This window comes from Solea solea, chromosome 10 (assembly GCF_958295425.1).
Source record: "Solea solea chromosome 10, fSolSol10.1, whole genome shotgun sequence".
In the NCBI taxonomy this organism is placed as follows: Eukaryota; Metazoa; Chordata; class Actinopteri; order Pleuronectiformes; family Soleidae; genus Solea; species Solea solea.
This window is the reverse complement of record NC_081143.1, coordinates 28,521,835-28,545,941: the sequence shown is the minus strand read 5'-3', so window position 1 is coordinate 28,545,941 and position 24,107 is coordinate 28,521,835. Positions and strand designations below refer to the sequence as shown.

Sequence of the window (24,107 nt, the reverse complement as noted above, 5' to 3'; positions counted from 1 at the left end):
ATCGATGAATCGTTTGGTCAATAAAATATCAGAAAACCGTAAAAAATGTTGATCAATGTTTGTCAAACCTGGAGATGATGATGTTCTCAAATGTCTTGTTTTGTCCACAAACCAAAATGATTGGCTTTGAATGATTTCTTTGTTATCCAGAGCAAAGAAATGAAGAAAATCCTCACATTTAAGAAGTTTAACAATCGGAAATCTTGTTTCAATCATGAAAAAAACGTCAAACCGATTATTGATTATCAAAATATTTGTCGATTAATTTAGTAATTATTAATTAATTGTTTCAGCTCTAAACTATTTATCAAGTCTGTACAGACCTGAAGTGACAAGTCTTCAACACACTGACACTTGCACATGTTCAGTCGTGCAAAACAACTGCTTACAAATCTGCTCGCCTGAGCATGCACCTTTAAATATACACATATCACATACCAATATCTGTCCATGCAACTGACTGCTGTCATTGTGTTGTTGTGGTATTTCCTTTTGTTGTCATATCTGGGGCATTGCAGCTATTTGGCATAGAAATTGTGTTTTGTTGTTAATCACTTAGCAAAGAATGACCGACACACAGTGTGTCCTGTGAGAGGACAACCAGCAGACTGAACACTGCAGGTTAAAGGTATAGTTCAGTGTGTTTTTTTGCAAAGCTGATCATTTAATCTCAGTATTTAGATGTAAAAGTATTTAACATGCTTTAACAATGATGTCATTAGACCATTCAGGCACAGTGGGCATGCATGTGCCAGTGTAAACAGGAAGCTCTGCTGTACTTATGCTATGTTCCATTTACATTGGAGCTGGGAGTGACTGAGTGACCTCAGAGTTCACCATGTTTCAGAGAGAGGTCAGAAAAGGCCGTGAGTGCCACTGTGAGCGATACCAGTCGATAACAATGCTCTACAGACGGCGTAGCAACATGTCTGTGGATCAAATGAAACGGTACAATGTGTGCGACTGATTTAGACGTTAAAAGAAGCTGTGTGTGTATGGTGGCAGTTATCTTGGAATCCTAGCTGTGGGTATTTTTCCCATCGATGGTGCGTTCACTGACCGCGGAAATTCTGACTTTCGACTACAAATGGAAGGCAGCAGTATTCAGAAAGTACTAATAATGAGAAACAATAATCTTTACATGGTGACAAAGTTGACAAAGTGGATGTGAAAGTCATTTTTAGTGTAGCCTTTTCATTCCCAGCCGGTAGTCACTTTGTGGCTGATAAGAATCAGGAGGAAGTAAATGGGAGTAATTAGCAATGAGATAGCCATCGTAAAATGTAGCGAAATGTAAACTTTTTCTTTGTCACTTTGACAAAACACGGCTTGTTTCAGGAAATGTCTTTGTCTACACAAACCCCCCAAAGCCTGCTCTAAACACTGTAGAATACATGCCAGGCATGTGCATACACACGGTACATGTGCACTGTGTAAAAACTCTGTTCAAATTAAACGTTATTTCAATAAATTAACATTGTATACAACATGTACAATCACAGAAACAGAGACGAAGTTCAGGGCGACTAAGGAAAGAAAATAAAAGTTCTCATTTTAACGTTTTTTGTGACTTTTTAAGTCACATTCTTCAGGTTTGTAACAGGACAAACACGTTACATTTCACTTTCCTGGAAGTCAACAGTGATTAATCAAACTTGGAGGTTTTCCCATGTTCTGGTGTAAACAGCAGGTGTTTGTATCACTTTTCATGTGAAAAATCCTCCCGCTGCACAGGAAGTGCTGCATTTGCAATTTGACTGTTACAACAGAGGTCAAAGAAATGTGAGTCTTGCAAATAATCGCCTTTAAACTGGCTGTGAGGTCATGTGGATTTTTATTTTGAAGCCCCCCTCCCCCTCGGCCCTGTTGCTCATTTCTCTGCCCCTCCTCCTCCTCTCCTCCTCTCCTCCTCTCCTCCTCTCCTCCTCAGCTCCTCGGGTCCTCTTGCCTCTCCCGTCGCGTCTGAGCAGTCTGGGCCCCTCAGAGCTTCATTGTTGGTCTCCACGGTAACCTTTGTTGGATTACCCGAGTCTGGGCCGCGTTAGTAGCATAATGTCGAGCCACCATGATTTCCCTCCTTCACAAACTCTGCCCTCAGTTTTTTTTACATATTCCTTCACTGCTCTTTTATTTCTACTTCCTGCTCTTTCCATCTATCCCTCTCTTCTGATTCATTTCAGTATTAAACACAACTATAATAGTTAATAAAGCTTAATTAGGTTAGTCGGGGTGGGGGTAGTGTGGAGAAACACCCCCCACCCCCTCATATAGATGTAGCCACATATTTTTTGGTGGGGTGGGGGAGAGGTATGTTGACAATGGTGGTGGTTAGCATTGTTGCCACCATTGGCCCAGACAAACACAACCATGAGGGAGACGTATATAAGTGTGTGTGTGTGTGCGCGTGTGTGTGTGTGTGTGTGTGTAGACAGTCTCAGACTCAGACAGAGTAAGAAACAACAGGCTGATGGGAAGTGGGGTGGATACAAAGACAAAGAAACGAGTCAGCAAACTGTCAAAGATTGATCACACTGTTGTGCCAGAAGGAGGTGACACAGTCACCACTCATTGTAGCTGATACATTGTTTCCCAGCTGTAAAGGCGTTTAACAAACAGACACACACTGTCCTTCTCAGTCACACATGGAAGGTAAATATCGACGATCCACAGCTGCAGTGAAAATACACTCTCTGTCTTTGGTGTGAGAGAATATGAACGAGACAAACTAAACGAACGAGAGGAGAAAAACATTTGATAATTAGAAGTTCTTCTTATATGACTCTTTGTTTCAAGAACTGAGAGGAGTAAGTGTGTAGAGAAAGGAACCGATGCTGTACGCTTTTATAGGAAAACATTAATAACAAGCACGTGAATTTCCATCATCAGGATCAGGAGTCACGGGGAAAATGATGAGTATTTAATGTGAAATATAAATGATATTTTACAATCTGAATGGATGATGGATATAAATGTTGTGTCCTCACTGGCAGCCATGTCTTCATTTGACTGTCACTACCTCATGCAGCCAGAGCAATCACTTTAAGATACTTGTTTTATTCCTCACTATGAATCAAATATTCCCTAAAATCATCTGTTTTATCAACAACTACAAAAATCATTTCTTGCTGAAACTAGAGGTTAGGTGATTTCACTGTAAGAGTTTTAAGCATATTATTTTTTTATAATTGTGTCAGTGGGTCAGGAGAATAGTCACATCCTCACATGTTTGGTGCAGAGAGACTGTTTTAAAGTTCACCACTGGGTGCAGCTCCATGTTTGGCAGCTATACACAGCGATGCATCTCATCTTCTCCAATCTTAGGAAAGTGTGATCAAAAATGTTGTGACACATGGTTTTTGACCTCCAGAATAACTGTCTGCACTGTTTGCCTTGCCTTGCTCGTAGCTGATAAACAACAGTGTTTTAGTTAAACAGCTAAAATTAGAAATCCATAATCAAAACGTCCATCTGACATTTTAAGTAAAAGAAAGTTATGCTGCTTTCTTTATCCACTACAGATCCAGACTAAAATAACATTACTAGATTTGTGGCCCCACATAGATGTTTTGTTTTTGTCCGGCTGAAAAACAACACGACCGAAACAGGAAGTTGTGATGACACATGCAAACACTGCGACCAGCACACGTCTGTCCAAGATCAGTTTGTTGATCACGGTGGAACAGCGGCGCAGATCATGAACTCCCCACGTCTGCCCCAGGTGAGGGCCATGATGCGTTCGATGAGATCCTCCTAAATATTTTCATAGACTGAACTGCATGAGTTTACATCGAGGACAGTGTTTCTTACACTTACATCTTTAAAAAAAAGTTTGTTTGGTCATTTTCATCATTTTGAAACATTCACATATTTGAACAATTCATTTGTCGAGCTAATGAAGTCGTAATTATATTTATGTTTAGTCAGCAGCAGCAAAAGTCATCATTCTGCTTTGTGAATTGTGTGGTTTCACCCTCGAGCAGAGAACGTCTGTGTGAAACTGCATGTCCATAAAGTGCAGCTGTATTTGTGTGGGAGTGTATTATCGTCTGTCATCTAAATCAGTCCAGCCGATGTCCATCTGGCCTCAGGGGAGTAGGAGGAGGCGAGAGGGTGAGGGCTGCAGGGAGAGGGGAGGACAAAGCTGAGGGAGTGTGTGATCTGGGGGGAGAGAGCGGAGAGGAGGAGGGGGCAGGATTGGGGTCACCGGGGGTCAAGAGAGTGGAGTCTCAGACGGGCCCTTCCCCTCCCCGGCCAGAGACGGGATCTTCCTCATTATAAGTTCCCAAGCCTCAGTGTTGTCACTTTCCCTGAGAGCTTCATTGTTTCCTGTTTCTCTCCAAATAACTTCCTCCTTATTTGGGTCATGTTTATGGAGCACATGTATCTATACATAGATACTGTGCCTATTGTTACTATATTTGCTGGGTGTCTTCAGTCTTCATACATCTGTCCATCAGTGCACTTTTCTCAGGGTTTTTGTTTTTATTCTAGAAGGACGATGCTGATTAACAGTATATATATCACATTATTTATCATTTCAGAAGATTTATGAACACAGTTTCTCAGTTTAGAACATTAATCCCTCCCCAGAAAGATATATATTCATGAAGAAAACCAGTGAATGTGTGAATTATGTAAATCAAGTGAAACTGAGAATGAATTCTCCTCATGACGATGAATGAAGAGTTCTCTGAATGATCAATGATCCGTGACATCATGATGGAAGAATGTGATACAATGTGAAGTTCACCTCTGCTGTTTGTTTTTCATATCACTGTGTGGGAATAGCATCAATAAACCACCGTGATAGTTGGATCAACACCTATAAAGACTTCTAGACACCTATAACACACATTTACAACTGAGCTGCTGTAAATGTGTGTTTAGAGGAATAAAGTCATTCATTCATTCATTCATTCATTCCTCACTGACACAGCAGCCAGTGAATTGTATTATTAACAGGTGAAGTGACTGTGGTGTCACTGCAGTGGTGAATAGGACGTCACTGTTCCTTGATCTAGTCCTGATTACAGGTGTTTCCCCTCCTTCATCACCAGCCTATTTAAAGCACACAGACCATCATAAGATCTTAAACCACTTTGTGGGCGTTACGACAGCAGAGTGCTCACCTCACAGAGCGAGTCTCACGCTAATCTGGTCCACGTAGATGGAAATGTTTCCTAAATAATGCTCACACCACGTCAGTCTTTACTACACTGACCACGTCAGTCTTTACTACACTGACCACGTCGGTCTTTATTACACTGACCACGTCAGTCTTTACTACACTGACCACGTCGGTCTTTACTACACTGACCGCGTCTGTATTTATTACACTGACCACGTCGGTCTTTATTACACTGACCACGTCGGTCTTTATTACACTGACCACGTCAGTCTTTATTACACTGACCACGTCAGTCTTTACTACACTGACCGCGTCTGTATTTATTACACTGACCACGTCAGTCTTTACTACACTGACCGCGTCTGTATTTATTACACTGACCGTGACGGTCTTCATTACACTGACCACGTCAGTCTTTACTACACTGACCACGTCTGTCTTCATTACATTACATTACATTACATGTCATTTAGCAGACGCTTTTATCCAAAGCGACTTACAAGGGAATTGAGTACAACCTGCCAGGGGTGGAGTTGAACTTGCGACCATGAAGTCTTTGCACACAGGGTCTTAACCACAGGCGGTCATAACCACTGAGCCACTCCACCCCCCCATTACACTGACCGCGTCGGTCTTTATTACACTGACCGCGTCGGTCGGCCTCTGCAACGGTTTGGTTCGGAGAGAGCCAGTTCAACAGTGTGGAGACAAGAGGTTGAGAACTTTTTTAATGGGACCTTACCTCATCCAAGAAAATAAATGTAATCATTATAAAAAACAATAATTAAACCTGGGAGCTGTTGAGAAGAGTGAAGTTGCTGCAGCCTCACTGAATTAACTCATTAAAAAAATAATTGGATTGTTTATTTTGCTGCTCAGTCCCATGTCTGTCTGAATCCAGAGTTTATTTCAGAGCTGACACAAAGCAATTTGACCTCCTCCTTCACACCACACCGTCCAGGGCCTCTAAGACGATGATATCTTAGAATGTGCTAAACATATATAAACACCGCTTTTTCTTATCAATGTCATTGACAGAGAAAAGCTGCACATGAAGGTTGCTGCCCTGTCAAAAAATCAAACATTTAAATCAGTGTGTCGTGATATGAGACGATTGAAGGTCTGGTCATGTGTTGTTTGTCTGAAGCATGATAAATAACAATTCACACACACATGGCATCTGTCAGTAAGTGGGCTTAAGTTAATGCAGTTTAGAGCGCTGACAGTAATCCTGTTAAAACTAAACCAGCAACAGGAAACAACAGATCATTAACACACTCTGCCTTTCTGTAAATCCTCCAACACACGGACTCTACGTTGATGTGTTAGTGTAGTCAGGTCTGTCCCTCCCTTCCATCGCTCAGATGTAGTTTGAAGGAGGTGCTGTTTTGTCTGGACCTCATACATATATGTGTATATATATATATATATATATATATATATATATATATACACATAAACATATATATACATAATAACACACGGTTAACACAGTGTGCTGACTCATGTAGAATATACTGTAGAACTATCAGTGGTTAGAGCGACGTCAGCTGAGGAGTTGGCCTCTTGGTCCCGGGGACAGATCAGTGACCACATCTGTCCTCAAACCACCTCCCAATATGGTTTTTGTGATCAGATCTGAGGACCCATTTAGGGCAGAGTGGGCGTGTAGAGTCCAGAATGTAGCATCACTGTGGATGTGATCTCAGGAAGCATGCTCAGACCAGGTCTGACTGGAGCCCTTACTCATTTACAAACATGTGACTCTTCTTTATGTTTGCGAAAACAAAATATTGGCTTTTTGAGATTTTAACGTGTAGGGTTTGTTTTTAACCTCCTTTAAAAAGGTTTGTTGGTCTGTCTGTCTGTCTGTCTGTCTGCCTGTCTGTCTGTCTGTGAGCAACACAGCTCAAAAATGAATATTTTTATGAAATTGCATGGAGAAGGTGACGTGAATCCACATTTTTTAACCTGTGTACTGACATGTTGAAAAACTGAGCAGCATGGATGAGATTTGAACCCTGTGAGTAAGTGATGCAGGACAATTTACCAAGCTGTTCATGCTGTGCACCAACTTAGGTCTCCTGACTTCTTCAGAAAGAATTCAAAGAAGTGAAATAATCAGTGACTTCATTCATTCATAGATTTTTGATCCACATAAACCGTCAAAAACCAGGATTCCGCTGAAATGAAGCACGACAAAAACACATTTGTACATGAGCACAGAGCTGCTTTATCACAGATGACGATGACAGTGATCACACAGGCTTTGTGATGAAGCTGATAATCCCCAGTGAGCAGCTGTATGACGTTCATCACATGGAAACTCTATGGATAAGCTCTGATCAACACACAGTCATTCAGACACTGATGTGGAACAGAGAGAACTGCTCTTTGTGTCTTTGTTCTTAACATTTTTTCTTTACAGGATTCTCATTAATTCAGCTGAATTTTGGTTTTCTTCACTTAAAAAAATGACAGTGATTTGTTTTTCAAAGTGAGTGTGGAGAGTTCAGTCTGTGTGATCGTTCAGCCGTCACAGAGGACCACGTTAAACAGTGTTTGTGTTGTGTTGCAGTGTGCCCACTGTCCCAGTGAAGAACCTCAACGGATCCAGTCCTGTTCACCCTGCACTGGCTGGTAAACACACACACACACACACAGCTGTTTTCCGTCTGCTTTGAAGCAACATTGATTGTGATTGTGTGTTTCAGGGATCACAGGGATCCTGATGAGTGCTGCTGCTCTGCCCGTGTGTCTGACCAGGCCTCCTAAACTGGTGCTGCACCCTCCACCTGTCAGCAAGAGTGACATCAGACCAGTGCCGGGCTTTGGCCACTGCTGCAGGAAGACGACAAAGAAGCAGGCTCGCAAAGGTTAGTGCTGCACAACACAACACAACACAACACAACACAACACAACACTGACAGCTTGGATTTTAGACACTTAACAAAGGGCTCACACGATCAAAGCTACACCCACTTACTGTAAGTCAACTATGTCGTAAACAATAGGGTTCTCTCGCCATTTCTGGGAGAGAAATTTGGCCTTAAATGAAGTGGTTAAGATATTTTTTTCCTCACTTGCAGCCATTATCGCGGCATGAGCTGCGCTCACGCTGGTTCTTGGCACAGGGGCCACACTGGGGTCTTGATGTGCGCTGCCTGTCACTCATGTATCACTGCTGACCGTCTCTTCTCTGTGTGCAGGTAGAACTCCAGAGGAGGTGGTAAAAAAGTACCTGCAGAAAGTCAAAAATCCACCAGAAGAGGTACGGTGTGTTGTGACATTCTGTAATGCTACTGTCTCTCATAATTCTGGCTTTTATACAGGATTTTGTTTTTCCTTTCCTTTCCCAGGACTGCACCATCTGTATGGAGCCACTGGGGGGTCCGTCTGGATACAAGGGTCCAGGGGTGGGGCCTGTTTCCAAGGCAGAGTCAGTAGGGAGACTAGCACAGTGTGGCCATCAATACCACTTCCAGTGTTTAGTGGCCATGTATAACAACGGCAACAAGGACGGCAGGTCGGTCACTGACACAGGCGCCCACAGCTGCTTCCTTTACCACTTTAAAGAAACTCAATCAACACCACCTTTCTTTTCAGTCTTCAGTGTCCCACGTGTAAAACCATCTATGGCGTGAAGACAGGCAACCAGCCTGCAGGGAAGATGGAGTACCATGTCATCCCTCACTCTCTGCCGGGACACCCCGACAGCAAAAGTGTACGCATCATCTACAACATACCGCCAGGAATTCAGGTAGTGCAGTGAATTTTACTCCTCCCTCTTTTTACACATGGCAGCAGTGGGCGGAGTTAGGCAAATCATCAGTGCCCACAGATGTGAACCCTCCTCTCCTCTCCTCTCCTCTCCTCTCCTCTCCTCAGGGACCAGAACATCCCAACCCCGGGAAACCCTTTACTGCCAGAGGCTTTCCCCGACACTGCTACCTCCCAGACAGTGAAAGAGGACGCAAGGTAAACACAAGCCACAGTCGTGTCACACACAGTCTACGACAGAGAACACATACAAGCACACCACTGTCCTCATGTAACAACTCTCCAGAGCAGCAGGTGGCAGCAGACCCACAAAGTCATCTGCACAGTGTGACTGTGCTGGACAGTCAGTCGTAACGATCGCTGACGGCCTCTGATTGAGCTTATTGTGGTGTGAGTTGTGTTATTTTTGGTCCTGAACTATGACCTCTCGTCAGGTACTGAGACTGCTCCTGGTCGCGTGGGACCGCAGGTTGATCTTCTCAGTTGGAACGTCGAGCACTACAGGAGAGTCCGACACTGTCATCTGGAACGAGGTAGGTGCTCGATAAATGGATCCTCACATAATCTGTTGGCTTCTTAAATGTGAATATGACAAAGACGTCTTTACACTCTGAGAACATCAGGACTCTGAGGTTTGGAAATCACACATCGACATTTTTCAACATTTTCTGATCAAACGATTAACTCAGACAATAATCAACAGATCAATCAATAATGAAAATAAGGATTTGGTGTCGCTCTAATGTTCAGTAAAGCTGAGTTCTCATGACTTTCAGGGCTCGTACACAATAGACTGAGATGAGCAGAATCCACAGTTTTGTTTTATCACTTTGGTTAAAATATACATATATATATATATATATATATATATATATATATATATATATAAAACATATAACACATATTTTTTATACGGAGACATGCAAAATGTAAACATATATATATATATACATATATTACACACACACACACACACATATATATATATATATATATAACATATAACACATATTTTTTATACGGAGACATGCAATATGTAAACATATATATATATATACATATATTACACACACACACACACACACATATATATATATATATATATATATATATATATATATATATATATATACAGAGGTTACTCTGCAGGTACGGTGTAGGCGGAGCTAGACCCATGACCCAAACATTTATACAGGCATATATGCTTCATGTCCATGTTCTCATTCTCTGTTTTTGGTGTATCTGTGTTGCAGTGTTACAGTGCCACATACAGGCCTGGCATATGTACTGCAGCATGTAGAGTAGTGGGGAGGGTTTTGTGTGGATGAGGACAGTTGTGTGTCATCTTGTCACTGTAACCTGGGCAGTCATGGGTTGTTGCTCGACCACCACAAAAACACAGCAGAGAGAAGTGGAACCAGGTTATATTATATTATTATTGTATTATTATATTATGAGGATTATTATTATTCTGTCCGTTCAGAGTTTATTCTGTGACATGTGCACATCAGATCTGCTGTCACTGTAAAAAAAAAATCTTATCACAATTTGGCTTTTTGATGTTAAATGAAGGAAAATAATTCGGCTTAAAATGAAAGAAGTGTTTTTAAGTGACTTTTGTAAATAGAATGTTGTCAATTCCATGATTTCTTTAATTAATATGCTGTGTATTTATATTTAATTTAAAAACTTAAAAACCAGGAAACGTCTTTACAGATACTTTATCACGATATAATGACGATATCCAAAATCTAAGATACTGTACACACACTGTACATGTAGAGATGTAACTCTAAGTCATGTTCTCCTCTGTCTTCAAGGTCCACCACAAGACGGAGTTTGGCTCCAATCTGACGGGCCATGGCTTCCCTGACCCCGGACACCTGGACAACGTCCTGGAAGAGCTCCGAGCTCAGGGCATCACAGAAGACGACGCGCTCGTGGAGAAATGAGAGGACAGATCGAGTGTGAGCGAGGACAGGAGTGGGACAATTACCAGAGGACAACAGAGGAGGTCCACCAGCACTTAGAAAAGGAGGTGCCGGGGTTGTGGCTCACCTGTCAGTGCCATTCTGTCCAGACTTTGATGAAGCAGCACCACAGAGAGCAAAAGCAGTGCAGGGGAAATTCACTCACAGCGAGGTTCTAACTGTTTGAAAGTAAGAAAGAAACCGGTACTAACATTTAGGACAAGAAACAAGAAACAAGTTGACTTTACTGAGACAAGGAATCAGAGAGACGGAGAGTGGGAGGGTTCAGAAGGGTTCAATAACGAGAGGGAGTGAAAGGACAAAGGAAAGGAGACGTGGATCAGTGGGGGGGGGGGGGTCACTGGAGGAACGACAGCATGATTAAAGAAGCAGAAAGAGAGACTGGAGTATGAATGTAGAATAGGACAGGAGTAGAGATTTAACTTGTGACACACTGTTTCTGCTACTTAAGCAGCAGTGATGATGGAAGGACAGACAGACAGACAGGCAGGCAGACAGACAGAACTGTGAGTGCTCTTTGTTCAAACCACCTGCCTGCTCGTGCTTAAAGTCCAGTGCCGTTGCTCCCTCTTGTGGTGTACCTCATGAACTGCACCTCGCATTTTCCAAGCTACAGGAACAAAACAAGAACGGTACCATGGAGTTATTTATATCCACCTGAATCCATACTTTAATCCTCATTTAACGTCATTCCATAACTTTACCTCTCACGTATGACTTCATGGTTTTATATGACGTTATTTTATTTTGTTTAACTTGACAAAAGACCAAACTAAGGCCTCGACATCTGAGCTTATTTGAAGTCTTACTTTTGGGTCAGTGTGGTACGAGTTAACCTTTCATACACAGGTACCAGTATTTACATGTAAATGTGTATTTTATGTTGTCCCTTTGTGACGGTTCATTGGCTGTAGATGCTGATAGTTCAACACCAGTGAGACGAAGCCGAGTCCATGCTTCAGTGTCTGGTTCTAGTGGAAGACGTTTCAGCATCCACACCGTGTGTGTGTGTGTGTGTCTGAAAGCACATGCAGTCTATATGCAGTCCTCGTGTGTGTGTGTGTGTGTGAGTGCCAAAAACAAAGTCCTTTGAAAAATGTTGAGTTTTGTTGAAACTGAGACCTTTTGAACCGAAATCCCTGTTTGGGATTTTCCATCGTCGTCATCAATGTGCTGGTACCGACTCATCTGGACACACACGTACACACACGTACACACAAAGTCAGTATTCAGACAATAATGTAGTCGTGTGGACCTGGTCAGTGTTAGGACCAGGTCCAGGATCATAGCATCATTTGAAAATAATGGAACATTTCCAGATCCTGAGATTGATTTGGCTCCAGAACGGCGTCTTCACATCACTTCCTCTTTGAAATGAAGACTTGTGAACACACAAGGGCTGCAGATAATTCATGTTTTTATAATCAATCCTTCTTTTCATGAATTTTCTTGATGAATCGATGAGGTTTGTTGGTGAAGAACATGTTAAAAATGTCGATCAGTGTTTCCCAAACCTCAAAATTATGATTTCCCCAATAAGTTTCAATGATTTCTTTGTTATAATATATTAAAGATTCATGTTTAAGAAGCTGAAAAAGCAGACAACAGTTTCATCAGTGATCAAAAACTGTTGTCTTTCAACGTTTTTAATGATGATTCCATTAGATATGATTTCAGTGTAATGTAAAAGACATGATGTGGGTGAGAGGATGATGTTTTCAGCCTCACCACTCGCAGGAGGCACTGAGCAGTTCCAGGGCTGTGCACAGAGGAAGCAGGGGCTCCCATCTCTGCTCCAGCCCCGGCAACAGCTGCCTGTGCTGCGGAGGAACCCTCAAAAAAATAATAATTTTAAAGAGAGTTGCACAATAAACACAATTGAAACACAATGTGGGCGGAGCATCTCAGAAGGGAAACCTGAGATTACCACATGACTGAGATTAGAGATTGAGATCATCTGAGTTAGCTACCGTCCCAAAACGTCCTTATTTACCACGTGATCTGCCTACTGGAGCTTTAATCACTGACCAGTGATCTTATGTCCACACATGGTGTGTGTGTGTGTGTGTGTGTGTGTCTCCTCCCACTTTAGCTTTTGATGCCACGACTTCTTAATTATTGTTTTTAATCTAAAACATAGTTACTTGTTAGCATTATATTATAGATGAATTTGCCTTTTTCATATATGTTGTAGTCATGATACTCTTTTTTTATTTGTTACGATTGTTTTTACTGTTTAACTGTGTACAGCCTTGAAGCTGATTTAAACTTGTCTTTTCTTTGGAAAAGGAATTTGATGGTAGACTTTTATCTGAGTGTAAAACGTGCTAAATTTTAAAGTCGAACCCAAGTACTCTTGCTCGTCTGTGAGGTAACGGATACTTAAAGCTGCTGTCAGTGACTTCCTGTCCACGTCAGCCCATGGCTGTGTGTTGAGGGGGCGGGGCATTTATTTACAGACAAATAGCCTGATGGGGCGTTCCATTTGGAGTCACAACTCGGAATTTCCAAGGTCGCAAACTCAACAAGATGGCTGCCACCACCCTTTGCCCCTGAATGTCACTGGTGTGGTGTTTGTTAGTTTCACACTCTTTATATAACTTTTGTTTTTAACTTTTGTTTTTAACTGTAGACACATGTTGCCATGCAGTCACTAATGACCTTTGCTAACAGCGGCTCGCCCCAGTTACATTTGTTTTGTGCGACTTCTCAGCTGGAACATGGTAAATTCTGGGCCGGCGTCACTCCCAGTTCTGCCCCTTTATGACTTCAGGCTTCTGATTGGACACAGTGTTCTCTCACATGTGTCCATGAGTTGTTGACTGATGCTGGGACAGACAAACAGGACCTTCATCAACTCTCCAAACTGTCTGTCAGAAGCTTCTCTGTTTAACCCGAGCCTCACGTGTGGTCACGTGATTGTGTCAGAACTATTTCTTTTCTCCACGGATCTTAAACCTTAGAGATTATTTCACTGACAGCAGGTTTAAATAGTCTTTTTATTTTCTTTGTTTACATATCGTCTGTGCAGCTCCTGGTCTGCACTGAGCTTCAGCTCCTGGTTTCATGTCCTCATCTCTTTCATCATCACAGCGATTCATGTGCAGGTGACGTGGTGAAACTGGTTTATTTTTTTAAAGCTATGAAATGTTCTGAAGATGTTTTTTTGTCCTTGTGTTGGAGCAGTTTACTTTAAAATGACACAGTTACTTACATTGACTTTAACGTGTCTGTCTGTTATTAAAGGAAAGGTTTTGGTTAATAAACGTTCATCTACCGAGAGTTTGTTAGCACCTCGCCTAAATCGCTGAGTCTCATTCCATCATGGTATTATGATTACTACTATTATTGGGGATTAAAGGGGTAGTTCAGTTTTATTGAAGTGTGGTTGTATGAGACACTGACACTGGTGCTGTCAGTTTTAATAATGCTTAAGAAAATCTGTGGTTTTAGCTCCTGGTCTACTGCTGCCTCGTCACTTAGGTGAATGTGGAGGATGTGGATTTCAAATGCCAAGTCACAAAATAGCCCATTTTAACGTAATATTGGATGCAGCAGTGGAGCAAATCCTGTGCACTGTGACATAGAATCGCTGATGTTATCCATGGTTGCAGAACAAGCGTCAGCTTCCAGTAAGAAGAGGATCTGAAGTATCGAGATAACTCGGCAAACCTGACGTATTCAGTCCTACAGTCAGCGCCTCACACACAAAACACACAATACCTGAACTCTCCCTTTAAAGGCTTTGGTGCGGGCCGTCTGCAGCTGTCTCACACCTGTATCTCACACCTGTATCTCACCATTTCAGTCACTTTCTCTGCATTCATTGTTGATTTTCTTTCCGATGGTTCATGAAGGCAGCACCTTCTCTGCGTGTGTGTGTGTAAACGTGAGCCTTCAGGTTCGTTGTCGTCTGTGAGGCGGAGACAGAATTCAGTCCTGTGATAACAAATACAAAGTGTAAATAATGCAAACATAAATGCTGGAGTATGGATGATTAATACAGCAAAAAAGAAAAAAATAAAGAATGAATGAAACAAACGTATTGTTCTCTCTTTTTGCCTTTGATCTTCCCGTCTCCGGAATAACATGCTGTTCCATTTATGGCTGTTTTCTTCCACACCAGATCTTATTTTGGAGGTTTACGGCTCCAAACACCATACACTTAGGGGTGGGAATCACAGGTTACCTCACGATATGATACACGATACGTGACCCACGATACCGATAATATCACGATACAACGATTCTGCGATAATCAATGTAGTAAATATCTAACTGAAGAACAAAGTGCATAAACTCGTCCTGTAGATGCCTCTTGTACAAACTCATTGTGTGCATTCATTTATTCATGAAAAAATCGGTATTGGCGCAGTTGTATGGAATATGGTAGCGACAATATATCACCAGGACGATATTATGTCCCACTCCTAATGCATATTCAGAGAATGTCTTGTCAGTTCTGCGACACTAGGTGATACTTAGGGTGGCTGAGAAGTGCAAATCACTACACTACACCAAGAGAACTCACAATGCAAATAGAAGATGAACTTAGTGATTTGCACTTATCAGGTAATGGTAGATACCTGAAGTCTTAACTACAGGTTTCTGTCATGTTATATGTAATATGTTATAAGGATGTGCAAGAAATCAAAATTTGAGAAAAAAAAAAAAAATTATAAAAACACTGTTCCCTGACCGGGAATCGAACCCGGGCCGCGGCGGTGAGAGCGCCGAATCCTAACCACTAGACCACCAGGGAAGTGATAGCTGGCCATGTATATGCCACGTCATATATATTAATACAGAATGAAATAGTCTCTGAAAGGAAACCTCCAGTGTTCCTTTGTGTGTGTGTGTGTGTGTGTGTGTGTGTGTGTGTGTGTGTGCGTGCGTGCGTGCGTGCGTGCGTGCGTGCGTGCGTGCGTGCGTGTGTGTGTGTGTGTGTTTCCCAGCAGAGGGCGCTCACTACCAGCTTGAGTCTCGATTATTGAAATAAGTGAATAGAAGAGGTGTGTGTATTATGGTGATGTTATCAACTCATGTTCTGAATTATAATCCCCACAAATGATGAACAATAGATGTTTTAGTGTAATCTACAGGAGATAAGCGACATCTGTAGTGATTTTCTAGGCACTACATTGTATTATGGTGATGACATTAAATAATAGTCTGAATTAAAATTGTCCAAAATTATTTAAAAAAGCAGGTTCTTTAGCAAATATATGTTGTAGTATAATCTACAGCAGATACGTGATGTCACAGTTAGACTTAAAACCTTCCTTTTTGATAAAGCTTATAGTTAGAGCTGGTTCAGGGAAACCTGGAAGAATCTAGCTATGACCATGGGTGTCACTTCCTGCCTTTTGTCTGCTCACTTCCTGTGCTTAGAGTCTGATTATAGCAGCTGCATCCTGTGGATGTTAGCAGTGGGGAACCTTCAGGACCTTCTACGCCTTCAGAGAAGGCCCAACATTCATTCTGGACTAAAAATTAGAGCATTAAATCATATATTTATATGTTGTATATGTATATTTAAAAAAATATATGTCATTTAATTTAATACAATACATTTAATACATTTTCTCTCACCTATGTTCTAAAGTTAAGTTTACTGTCAAGTTCCCATCAGCAATGAAAGGGTTCCTGTCCTGTGTTTTAGTTTGGAGAGTGATGGGCACATTGACCAATCACAGTTTGATTTGAAGTGGGCGGGTCAAAAACAAAGCTCCTCGGCCTTCGTGAAGTTTTAATTGCGCACGTCTAACTGCAGACCACGCCCCCCAGAGTGCTGAGCGAGGTTGAGAGCGCGGTGTTGTGGCTAGCTTGATAGCATTGATAGCTTTGTCAAGGCGGCCTTTCACAGAAAAACTTCAAGTCATAAAAAATGTTAGTCCAACTCCAGAAGTGGAATTAAAAGAAAAGGTTCTGAAAGTGGAAAAACATTGTTATTCGTTGTTGAAGCGCGCACAGCGTACCGGAAGCTGCACTTTGACTTCCGCCGGCTCAACATTGAAGTGACAGTCATGGACTCAAAGTTTGTCCAACTTTGAGTCCAGGAGCCATCAGACCTGCTGCACTTTGTGACACTTAACGAGCTGACTGAGAGCATGCCGCAGCTGTGTCCCCTCACCTGCTGCTGACCAGCCCCGTGTCCACCTCCCCCGTGGAGCGCTCTTACTCGGCTCTGAACGCCAGAACCAGTACTGGACAGGATCGCCTGGGAGCTTTGGTACTGATGTCCATAGAGAAAGGACTTCTTTTGGAGCTCAAGTCAAAGGACAAACTTGACGACGCTGCCATCGCCCACTTCACAAGGAAAGACCGAGAATGGATGTGGTTTTCATGTAAGGTAGGTCTATGTTGTAATCCGCATCAAGGGCGTCACTGTGTTTAGAAAAGTGCACGGACAATAACCAGAGCTTAAGTGTGCTTTGAAAAGTGCTGGCTTTTCATGACAATATGCTCTGCATTACAGTGTATTGAGTGGCTCTGACACTCCTATTAGGGAAAAGCTCAAAAAACACACATACACATACTAAAAACTGACAATGTGTGGAAGGATCCCCTCGTGGGTCCTCTCCCCGGCCGCCGGTGGACTGTGCCGCGCGGCGAACGTGAGGGCCGACACGCGCCGGCCGAGGTGGGATCCCGGAGGGGCGGGGCGCACCGCACTTCATTGTATCTTAAAAAATAGTCTTTGTATTACCAGCTTGTGCATTTGAAATTGTCTTGTAGTTTGAGGATGATCATGAATTTATTTGTTTATGTCTGGTTTGTTGTGCGCCGTGATTTCACAGCGCTGTCCATGGTGATGAAATGAGCCTCGGTGTCACGGGGTGACATCATTTTATATTTCCAGATGTTGGCTATGTTTGCACTGAGTATGTTTATTTAATTTCAACTATGTAGCCATAATGGTCTGAGTTTTATGAAGTTAATGTTGAGAATGTTATTGATGTTATGGTCTATTTGTTTACATCCTTGTCGTCGTTAATTATAGAATTGCAGTTGTTTAACGCTTTCAATTCATCATACTGTTGCTTTTTCCGCGATGATTTATTTTCTCTGCAGTGATGGCTGAGGTGAAGGCCCAGCTGTAGTGCTCACGGTTAGTTTACTGTGCTGTGAGAAATGTCGGGTTTAAAAGCTTAATTGAGCTCCTCGAGCCTCGCTACATTCTCGACTAAACTATTTTACCATTATTCGTTTTCTGCTCTTGTTAGAGTGATATGTTTACTTTGTTTACGCTCTTATTTTTTTAATGAAGAATAAGAGCAATGACGTCATTGTTTTGGGCAGTCAGTGATATTGGAGCTGTGGACAGTGGACAATATCGTCACTCGTTCCCACCCAATATACTGACAGTAAAAAATAACTTGAATTGTTTGTGCTTCAAAGGTATAATTTGTTTTTATTGGATTTATTGAGGTTATTTTTCAGGGTCTTCTTATTTATTTTATTAAATAGTAGTATATTCTTATGTTGAAGGTTAAAATTGATGTAACCCATTGGTTATTATTATTATTATTATTATTATTATTATTAACATTATTATTATTATTATAAATAATAACAATAATAATAACAATAATAATTCTCATACCTACTGTTGCTGACGATTGTTCTCTCTTTGAGTAATATCAAGTATAATATCACTTGATCAAGACTTTTCTAACATTCCACACTACAAAATAAGTTATAAAAGTACCTATGATTTGTGCTGTTATCGTATTGGATCGATATCGGTATCGTATCGCAAGTGAAAAAGTGTTATCGAGACCTAGCTTTCATGTTCATTATCTATGACAAAAGGTGCTGCTGTTAGACAGTTAAATCATAAAAACATTACTGTTATCAGTACAAGAAGCAGCTGATAAGACACATAACTGCTTCTTTCTTCTTATCTCCATCTCTCACACTCGACCAGCTGAGGCAGATACAGACGGCTGCACATCTTTGACTCTGGTTCTAACAGAGATTTTTACTCCACTCTCTCTGCACACTTAATTACTATATAAAGAACCTTGAGATAATATACAGTAAGGTGTGATTTGGAACGACACAAAGTCAATTCATTTTATTTCAGCTAAAAAAAATACATCTCAAAATTTGGAAGTAAAAAAACAAGGAAAAGTCAAAGCACAAAGTCACTGACTTTCTTTTATTCTAAAAGAACAGATCGTTCTTCTTCTAAATTAGAATTCAGTGCTTTTCTGTTTAACCCTTAGTGCTCACGCAGCGGCACAGATCTGTGCCACAGGTGCACCCTTGGTAAATGACCATGGGAATAGTACACAACTCCTTATATCAGTACTTCTCAAATAGTGGGCGTGGTGAGGTGTCGGGGGCGGGGCGTGAGAGGACAATTCATACAGTGGTTTATACAGATAAAAAAAGAAAATATTATTAGGTTCTCAATAGTATTTCAATGGGGGGGGGGGGGGGTCGTGAAAACATTTCTGTCCTCTAGGGGAGCATGACAGAAAATAATTGAGAACCACTGCCTTATATGGACATCCGGGGGGGGGGGGGGGGGGGGCACATTGATACACAATGGGGGGGGGGGGGGGCTATCATTTCCTCTTTCTAATGATAGCTATCAGCTCTACAGATTATAAACACAAACCGTCACCTGCACCTGCAGAGACTGAGGAAAGTCCCATAAGATCTAAGAAATAAGGTGCATATGAAAGTGCGTTGCAGGAAAATGACGTGCAGTACCATCTTTGACTTGATTCAAATTCCAATAATAGTATTAATAATCATTTGAAAATGAGAACTTATGATTAATTTATGACGACTTTCGTGTTGATGTTTAGCCACAAGGTGGTGCATTCGTTAGCTACATGAAGAGTAGACCTGAGGGCTTTACTACAGAGGAGGCTCAGCAGAGCCAGGCTCTGTTTCCTGATCCTGATCCTGATCCTCATCCTGAAAATAATCCAAAGACCAAACAAAGTGTCCCTGATATAAAAGAACACAGTTCCACTGTTTGTTCTTTTAATATTTTGTTGTGAGCACTTTGTTTTTTCTTAGTCAAGTCAGTGAAGTCAGTTTCAGTTTAAGTTTAAGTGGAAAAGGTTGTTGAATTTGCAAAAAACTAATTTGGGCCTTTATTTCATTTTAGTTTTTTCCTTTTTTGTCGTTTTTTGATATAATCCTAAACCCATAATCCTCAGGTGTAATAATGATGGCTCTGATTGCACGCTTACTTTTTAATGGAGCTGTAAACATGGTGTCTGGGACGGTTCACAGTTACATTTCATTTACCACAGAGCTGCAAACACTACATACACAACATACACTCACTGTAATATACTGCAACTGTTCAAGACGTCAATAATGTCAATATAATATAATAATGACATCAGTCACTGTGGTTTATTATGGGATGTCGAGTTACTTCCCCATCAAAATGAATGATAGGGGAGGAAGTGTTTGAGAAGTGGGAAGTTCATTTGGGCTAGGCCATAAACTCAAGAACACAACAGGACCTGCTCACTGCTTTACACGCTTTATTAGGCCAAAGGCAACATTAGCTTTGAAATGTTGAAAAAGAGACGGGGACAATAAAACAACAAGAATTTAACAATATAAAAATATATGACATATGCATAGAGCTCAATTCTGCAAACAGTGTTTTTACCCGGTAATAATAAATACTATTTTCTGATTGGCTGATAGGTCACTAATTCTTGACAGCTGTTTGAATGAACGACACAGAGCCTTCGAATCATTGATTCATCGATTACTCATTTATGTGCAGTGACTTTTATCAGCATGAGAAATGTCATGTGTGGCGTGTTCATGTGAACTCTTTGAAAATGTGTGTGTGTGTGTGTCTACACATGCTGTGTGGGAACAGTGAGCTACAGAAGCAGTGGAGAAAGACAAGTGAACAGGATGAAGACGACATGACTTCACAGTCCAGCTGACATTGACTATGCCGCTGGTAATACATCAAACGCGATAACTCATTTGAAATGTGGACCTCGTGGTACAAGCAAAAAACAGAGTGCAAAATCTGGGTCCAAATATAAAATCGTTGGGGAAAAACTGCTCTAGAATATGGAAGTACACAGTGACACAGAGGTGAGCTAGTACTGTTGCCCCAAACCAAGACACGGTCAATGTTTCAAATCCCAGTTAGAAAGAGAACCATTGTTTGCAGATGTGGATTCTCCGGGCACTGCTTAAAAAAGTTAGAGAAACCATTAGGCATATTCTAATGGTTCCTAATGTTTTTTTTCTAATGGTATTCTACTGGATTTTTCAGCAGGGTCCGTCTTCCTCCCACAGTCCAAAACCAACTGGCCACTCTAAATTGTGATGGACTGGTGACCTGTGCAGGTAAACCCTGGTGGGACTACCATCAGGGGACTCCTTAATATTGGCCCAATGACACACTGACTTCACAGTGGCTGTATGTGGGCGTCCACAGTCCACTGTTTACTGTCAGAGGTTCTCAACAGTGGCTGAGTGACCTGGCACCATGGGGTGAGGCTGTAGTGTGCTGTAGATTGTGGACATGTCAGCGGCTGCTGGTGGATCAGGTCTTTCCTGGTGGAACAAAAACACAGGATGTGAGCACTGAACAATTAGGGTTATGTTTCCTGAACTCTCAGCCAGAGGAAGTACTGTCTGTGATCACTCTGAAACTGAAAAATACACAATAAGTGATTGTGGTCCTCATAAATGTGGATGTGGTCTCTTTTGACTGTTTCTGGATGAATGATGCATGCGTTTGTGGTTGACTCACGCAAATACGAAAGAAATCATTAGGTTTTTTGAAGTGTGGCTGTGTGTTCTGACTCAGGCAGTGCGTCAAAGACGTCACCGAGTCAAACTCACTGGTCACCAGATGTTCTCACTGAAAACATGTCTACCAGCACTGACAGGGAAGGTGGATTTGATTCACTTAACGATGTCATAATCCCACGTCTCTCTTGCGTTTGCCTATCCTTCATGGCGTCGTGACATTTGTGTTTTTGTAGCTGGAACAATCACTGATCTGTTTTGTTTATTCAAGTAAAAACAGCGCAGCCTCTGCGAGGCATTTTCAAAAACTACAGTTTCAGATCATAAAACCTGTTTCCATGTGGACCGCCCCTAACTTTTCCTTGCATGAACCACAGCAGGTAAATTGGCAAGAAGATTCATCAGGAATCGTTTGCTTTTGTCTGGCTCAGAGCTGGCTTGTCTAGTTGACCAATCCTGCTTCAGACTGAGCCACAGACCCTCCTACCTCATTAGCATACTCCTACCTCATTAGCATACGAAACAGAAATAAATGAATACATACATTTTTAAAAATCGACCATTAAAAATCACATTGATAAATAAATGTATTAAATGTATTTTTATTATTTTTATTATTTTATTTATTAGTGTTAGTATCAGTTTTTCTGTATTTATTCATTGTTTATTTATTATTTTATTTATATATTAATTCATTTATTTATTACTTTATTTTTTGATTTATTTCTGTATTTATTTATTCATTGTTTTTCTTTCTTTCTTTTATTTATACATTCATTTATACATTCTTTCTTTCTTTCATTCTTTCTTTTATTATTATGTCATTTATCATCCTCCATATGTTCGTATCTTATGCAAACACACTTAATAAAACCATAACTGCTTTTATGAGCCTAATGCTTTCACAACAGTGGCGCTCTGTCCCTGACATTATGCTCTGTTTACACTTGAAATACAAACCCACAGTTTATGTCTCACTGAGTTTGACTCACTGAGGAAGCATTAGGTTCTATTTTCAGTGAACCTCCGGGGATAGATTTAGGATAGATTTAGAGGATACATGGTGAATACAGTAAGAGCAGGTGTGTGTTGTACGAACCTGATTCTGACGTTCTTTACGTACACATATGTCACTATACTGAACTTCTGCCTCCCCTGAATCTGCAAAGATACAAAGTTGAACACTTGAAATGTTTCGATATACACGATATACACGATATACACTATATACACTATAAACACACATTTTCCTTGCATTAATAGATAAGATTGTCTCAATGTGTCCATGAGATACTGCTGCATTTACTTTATTATAGACTATATTAATGCCACTGGCCACAGCTGTTTCTGACATTAGTCCACATGGACTCCAGAACCATAATGTACAGTACATGTCATAAACAAACACACATTCCTTTCATTCACAGACAGTGAACAGTCTCCAGACTCACTGACTCACTTCATTATCAACACAGTTTCTCTCCATCTTCCTCTGTATGGAAACTACAGTCAAATGAGGTCAAACACACAAACACTATTGCTATTGGTTGAGGCTTCAACTGCTGTGTAACATGGGAAGCACCTGAAACATGACACCATTAGGCTCCATTATTTATCCAAAACAAGATTGTACAACATGGAAAGTCCCATCTGTCACTGCTCTTTCTCTCTCTTTATTGTATTAGTTATTTTTACTAAAGTCTACTTTGTTTTACTAACATTCTGTGAGACATTACTTATTTTTCTAGTTTCAATCGAGTTCATAGAAATACTCTGATAATGTTTTATCCTGTCAGAATTACCTCAGCACAACACGCTTCACGTATTCCGTGGCCACGAATCAGAGTTTTTTTTCCGCATGTCATGTCTGGGCCTCCGTAAATTTGCTCTTTATGTGAATATATCTTAAACAACAGGTTTTAATGAATGTAGGAGCCACACATTGTTTGCGGGGGATTATTTGGGCTTTGATTTGCTTGGTATGGTTGCCACGGTGATATGTGGGGTTTGGGTCACGTGGGCACTGTAGCAGCTTATAATTAGGGGCTGAATCACCTGCACTGGGAGGAGAGAGGAGAGTCAGGTAGCCGTAATTTTTGTTGACCGCTTTATGTTCAGTTATAATACACAAACAAACGCAAACAGTGCACATATTACATCTTACCTGCGTATGTATTTCGAAATAGCCGCTGTAGTAGTGTTTATCATTAAACATCCTGAAACTTGCTAACCCGGACTCAGCGTGCTCCTCTGTACCGGCAGCGCGTCATACAAACAAACACGACCTATCTCCTCTCAAGCGACGTTAAACGGCAATTAAGTCACAACAATGAAGGATTAGTTTGTAAATCCGTAGCTACATTATTCACACATTTGCTCTTGTCACAAATGATATTGTGATTTAAATAACAATCTTTTAAAAGTGCAGTTATACAGTAATATGTGAT

The 24,107-nt window shown here is 41.1% G+C and overlaps 2 protein-coding genes and 1 non-coding gene across 4 annotated transcripts in view; 1 reads left to right on the top strand and 2 right to left on the bottom strand.

Moving 5' to 3' along the window:
- LOC131467054 (E3 ubiquitin-protein ligase DTX1-like) overlaps positions 1 to 14,181 on the top strand; it is a 30,436-nt gene extending 16,255 nt beyond the window's left edge. For both annotated transcript variants that reach the window (XM_058640766.1, XM_058640765.1), the window contains exons 5-12: positions 7,707 to 7,768; positions 7,843 to 8,004; positions 8,338 to 8,399; positions 8,488 to 8,654; positions 8,735 to 8,888; positions 9,017 to 9,106; positions 9,343 to 9,441; positions 10,729 to 14,181. In XM_058640766.1, the coding sequence (XP_058496749.1) occupies positions 7,707 to 7,768; positions 7,843 to 8,004; positions 8,338 to 8,399; positions 8,488 to 8,654; positions 8,735 to 8,888; positions 9,017 to 9,106; positions 9,343 to 9,441; positions 10,729 to 10,860 (928 nt within the window). In that variant the 3' untranslated portion in view covers positions 10,861 to 14,181. The remainder of the gene's footprint in view (positions 1 to 7,706; positions 7,769 to 7,842; positions 8,005 to 8,337; positions 8,400 to 8,487; positions 8,655 to 8,734; positions 8,889 to 9,016; positions 9,107 to 9,342; positions 9,442 to 10,728) is intronic.
- Positions 14,182 to 15,589: 1,408 nt separating this feature from the next.
- Positions 15,590 to 15,661, bottom strand: trnae-cuc (transfer RNA glutamic acid (anticodon CUC)). The gene has a single exon. It is a non-coding gene; the product is annotated as a tRNA-Glu (tRNA).
- Positions 15,662 to 20,403: 4,742 nt separating this feature from the next.
- LOC131467097 (uncharacterized) overlaps positions 20,404 to 24,107 on the bottom strand; it is a 37,027-nt gene continuing 33,323 nt past the window's right edge. The window contains exons 6-7 of the mRNA XM_058640823.1: positions 22,760 to 22,821; positions 20,404 to 21,462 (exon numbers count right to left, since the gene is read on the bottom strand). Of these exons, the coding sequence (XP_058496806.1) occupies positions 21,358 to 21,462; positions 22,760 to 22,821 (167 nt within the window). The 3' untranslated portion in view covers positions 20,404 to 21,357. The remainder of the gene's footprint in view (positions 21,463 to 22,759; positions 22,822 to 24,107) is intronic.